This window comes from Pelmatolapia mariae, linkage group LG2 (genome assembly GCF_036321145.2).
Source record: "Pelmatolapia mariae isolate MD_Pm_ZW linkage group LG2, Pm_UMD_F_2, whole genome shotgun sequence".
Classification (NCBI taxonomy): Eukaryota; Metazoa; Chordata; class Actinopteri; order Cichliformes; family Cichlidae; genus Pelmatolapia; species Pelmatolapia mariae.
The window spans coordinates 23633335-23638568 of NC_086228.1; the positions used below are offsets into that span (position 1 = coordinate 23633335).

The 5234-nt window shown below is 40.1% G+C and overlaps 1 protein-coding gene across 1 annotated transcript; it reads left to right on the forward strand.

The window, feature by feature from the left end:
- The first annotated feature begins 1433 nt into the window (after positions 1–1433).
- cdx4 (caudal type homeobox 4) lies at positions 1434–4483 on the forward strand. The gene is made up of 3 exons (XM_063486149.1): positions 1434–1869; positions 3269–3414; positions 4250–4483. Exons 1-3 carry the CDS (start codon positions 1434–1436, stop codon positions 4481–4483), a joined length of 816 nt encoding a protein of 271 aa, XP_063342219.1.
- The last annotated feature ends 751 nt before the right edge of the window (positions 4484–5234 follow it).

Here is a 5234-nt window from a genome sequence, read left to right on the forward strand (position 1 = left end):
TCCTGTCTGCTTACAGCAGTTTCTTTTTCCTTACAGAAAAATCACAAGTGGTTGTCACTGTGTACACCTTTATTATTTGAGTACTTTGCCTAAATCCACTAAGTAATACGCATTAGAAAAGCACATATTGATTTTTAGTCATTTGTAATGTAATGGATTGGGAAAGCCAAGAAGCTTTCTCTTACTTCAAAGTGCCACGACACTGCAGTACGCTACCCCCCTTGCTGCCAAAATGCAGAGTTAAAGGATTTCCTGAAGCAGAGCCAGCTGACTGACAGCCAGGACGCTGCACTGTGTGCAAACCACAGGCGTGACTGGGCCGTGGAGTGTCAAGAAACGACTCGATTACTCAGTAGTATTTTCTCACCATTAGCCAGATGAGATTTTCACCCCCAGTTATGTTTCTGCGCGCACACACGTCTGAACTGCTGCTTGCCTTCTGTTGCCTGATTTGTTGCTATTTCCTGTCCATTAATCTATGATATGGGTTTTTTATAGAGATCTGAGTTATCCAAATGGGCTTTTTTTAATCGATTCATTGACACACTAACATTAAGCAAACTTGTAAAAAAAAAATGTATGCAGAGCAGTTTGAGGGGACAGCGTTGACTCATGTGTCGCAGGCCGCTGTTTGTCATGGAGGGGGTTGCGGGAGTTTCCTTGTAACCGGAATTAGCTGTGAAGTGCGACCTTGAGGTGTGAACACGGAATACTACTTGCTTAAAGAATTAAAGTCTCTCATACTTTGCACCTCGTTTGCAAGTGAATATCTTGACAAATAATTCGGGGTTTACGTGTGAAGCGTGGTTGGAATCTGCTGAATCCCTGCAGCTTTGAAATCTAAATTCGATCTAAATGTTTCGTAATTATAAGATGAAACTCTAGGCACGACTTTAAAAATGTTGGCAACGTTACTGCATTTTAATGTAGGCAATTGCTCAGTTGCCAGCAGAAAATTAATTCTTGCAACAAATGTGAGAAATGTGCCCAATTACGCATAGGCCTTTTGAATTAATGCATTTGTGAACGTGTTGCCTCGGTTTATTGCAGCATGTGCAGCTGATAGGCCCTGGTGCTAATTTATTCACGGTGTGAGGAACTCATGTCCAGGATAGGCCCACTGTCCTGTGATGACGCGCTACAGGACAGGCGCAAGGGGACAGCTCGCTCTCATTTGGATGCAAATCTACAAGAGTTGAGGAGTTGGCTGATGTCAGGCAGGCCTTAGTGTACCTTTGGTCTCTTGTCAACAGAGCCACAGCATGTGAGGCTGGAGACAGGCTGGAACTACTTTGCATTTCTCTCTGGGAACCGATTTGGACTATAAACCACAAGGATTGCTTTTTAAACAGCTACAGGGAGACAATGTCGCCTTAAAATAGGCAACATAACCCCTCAGCTGTTTTGATATATTAAAGGTTTTTCACCAAATCATGTATGTTGGATACCTACTGGATAAAGAAAGCGGCATGTATCACCAAGGGCCTGTAAGAAGATCAAGCATCAATCTGCCTCCACAGAATTTTGTTTCAACACCACAGTACCCCGACTTTACTGGATACCATCATGTGCCAAACATGGATACGCACCCACAGTCTACGGGGAGCTGGGGGCCTTCATATAGCGCCCCTCGAGAGGACTGGGGTGCTTATAGTTTGGGACCCCCTAATACTATTCCTACGCCCATGAATAACTCATCTCCTGGACAGGTTCCTTACTGTTCAAACGAGTACGCACATATGCATCCTCCGGGATCTGCGGTATTACAACCGCCACCGGACAGCGTTAATGTTGCACAACTTTCTCCTGGCAGGGAAAGGCGTAATTCATACCAATGGATGAGCAAAACTGCGCAATCGTCGTCTACAGGTGAGATCATTGTGCCAAAATGATGTTCTGTGTATTTAAGGAATAGAAAAGCTGGTTGTGCAGCAGAAATTAGTTTTTGGGGGTTTTTTTGCGCGGTTTAGAGTTTCTGCGTCCATTTACGCACAGGCCATGTCATTTAAAATAATGTGTAAAATCAAACAAGTTCCATCGAAACACACTAAACTCCACACTGATGGAAAGGGTACAACCGGAAAATTGGAAAAAGCACTGAAAAGAAGTTGAACGAGCAGAAGGAAACTCCGGTCCTGCGACAGTGCATTTTGCAGGTTGCTTAAATTTAAACTGTTATGAATATAAAACCTCATTAAATTTTAAATAGGCCACTTATAAGGTCATAATTTATTTGGTTTCTGTGGAAACTGTATTAATTACCAATGGCATCAAATGTATCCACAAACCGTTTCCATGTCTTAATTTTGATATAAATGATAGTTAGGATGGGCCTGGCATTCTAATCCCAGACCTGAGCCCAGAAGCTCTGGCTGCTCTATTCCCATGGAAGAAATTTTAAAAGGTGCAAGGAATCGGCGCCAGGCCCAGTTGTGATGTAAATGTCATTACTGCAGGAGATGCAAGGTCGACCTCTCTGTTACAGTGTTTGGTGTTATCCGTCATATCCAGGCAGTGTCCCTTTTTCTTTCAGCACCTCTTCGCTTTGATATGCGCCAACCTCCCTTCCTTTCCCAAGAGTTATATTGCCGGAAAGAGTGACGTTTTTCACAGCTAATATCTCAAACGCGGAGAAGTACTTACACGTTCACAAAAGAATGTGGATTTTATGCATTTCAGATTGAATGTATTTAGTTTACAGTAGAGCTATTTTATCCATGCCATATAGGAGTGTTTTTTGATAATATCCAGACATCAGTTTAAATCCTTTAGCCGAATTCATAGTGGGTTTACTGGTTTCCTTTAGTTGTTTTTTTTTCCACTCCTGTAAACATAAAACGGATGACACACACATTTGTACCTGGGAAAGTGTAAAGCCATTTCAAATAGCAACAGCCCACATTCGGACTGTAATTTGGGTATTTACGCAGAATGAACTGAGTTGAACCCATGGGTTCTTCAGTTCTTCAGTCTTTCCCGTGTCTCGTGGAGGAACTGACTCGTGGTTCTTTGAAATTCAGCGCACTACAGCTGTCATCAAAGCAAGATCAAAAAGCTGTAACTGCGTATCTGTTGAAAAGACAGAGACATGTGTATTGAAGACGCAGCTTATAAAGATGCTATGCGTCGATAGACCGGTCCTGGCATGCAGCCTGCTCCGGGGGGAAAACCTTCCAGTTCAACCACTTGGCTACAAGCAGATGATCCTAAAAACGGGCAGACAACCTCTTCATGACTATGTGTGTTTTTTTATTTTTCACATTCACAGGTAAGACAAGGACGAAGGAGAAGTACAGGGTAGTGTACACAGACCATCAGAGATTGGAGCTGGAGAAGGAGTTTCATTTCAACAGATACATCACCATCAGAAGGAAATCTGAGCTGGCTGTCAACCTCGGTCTGTCGGAAAGACAGGTTGGTCTCTATTAATTACTGTTTAATTTTCTGCCCTTTTATTGATTAAAGAAACGACAATTAATATCATATAAATATACCTATATATGAAAGAATTATCACATGGCATAAAATATATAAATACGTAAAATAAGCTGTATGTTTGCATGTGCTTCTAACCACAAAAGTAGGTCAGTATTGTCAGGCAAAAAATGTGCCTGTATTTATATTACAGCCGCATAAATTCATTATTGGACAGGGATGGTCTGCAAATAATTTATGATTGGAAACATAAATTATTTGTAGTTATTTCGGTGATTTAATTACGCTTTGTATTATACATTTCTGTTTCAAATTATTCTATTAAATGCTTAATTTAGTAAATATTCAATATTTTAATGTCATTTTGTTAATTTTTTATGACAATAAATAAATCAGAGAATAAACAATGTCAGAGTAATGCCTTACTAAAAAGATAAATTAAAAAAAAAATACGAGAAATGCAACAACAAATTATTTATTATTTATTTCCTTTCAAGGCCATTTTTACAGACCTGGATTTTATTTTATTTTTCATTATGCCAGTGGACAAAATAGAGAAAAAATAGGGAACGCCCAAACTCGGGGAAAAAGTTTCTAATTGGGTGTTTTTATTTAATTTAATTTTATAAAATAGAGAATAAAATGAAAAAGCAATGGCGCGTATTGGGTTATATATACTTGCTTTTTAGGCCTATTTTGTGGACCTGTTGATGTACACGTTATTTGCTCTGTATATTAATTATCAAATTATATGAACAGGAAAATATTCATCAAATTAATTTTTCTTTCTTTCTTTCTTTTTGCGTCTCCTCAGGTGAAAATATGGTTTCAGAACCGCAGAGCTAAAGAGAGAAAGTTGATCAAGAAAAAGATGGGTCAGTCCGACGGCAGCAGCGGGTCTGTGCACAGTGACCCGGGTTCAGTGAGCCCTCTGCCGGTTCCGGGGTCTCTCAGTCCCACGGACATCCACGGCTCTATGTACCCTCCTCAGGGAATGAACACCTTGCCCTCTATCAGGAATATACAGCAAGTGACTGTGACTCAGTAGAACAGCTCGCCCTGAGGACGATCTCACATAAGTGGGCACTCACAGGACACTTGACAGGAAGCCAGAGGATCTGAACCCAAGTCCTGAAGCACAAAGCTGCGGATAAACGGCTGCTTTAAAGCAAGGAAACGCTGGAGGCTCTTCAAATCTTAGTTTTTATAGAATAGTTTTAACGAAATGGGGGGAGAAAATCGAAGTATTTTTAAACTGTTTTAAAACGTTTGTGAGTTAATAAGATATAAATAGCCTATCTTTTTTTGTATTTGGTATGACGTGCATGTGTTTGTGGATAACGTGAGAAATCAGGGACATGCCATTGAAGTATTACACTGGACCTCATGAAGCTAAATCTAACTGGACAAATCGTTTACGCTTTCAAGCACAGTTTTGTGAATCAATCAAACAGATGGTACGGGTAGAGAGGTCGTCTAATGGCAACTTTGAAAATGTAAATAAAAGGTGTTTTGCAGTAGATCTGTCAATTTCTTTATTTCTGAATTGTTGTGCATCTGGGATTCACAGAATAAAAACCTAACCAACTACCCGCAGGCCTGTTCACTGGTATATTAACCAGGGAAGAATCATCTCAGCATGGCCTTTTAATTTAACTGCAAGAAGTTCTAAAAAGCCAGGGACATCATCCGTGAGGCTTTTTTCCCCTTTGATGCATAATTTTGTGTCATTTCAATGCATCTACTTTTAATTTGGAATTTAAAAAGATTTGACAAGTGTAAACATGAAGAGAGTTTGA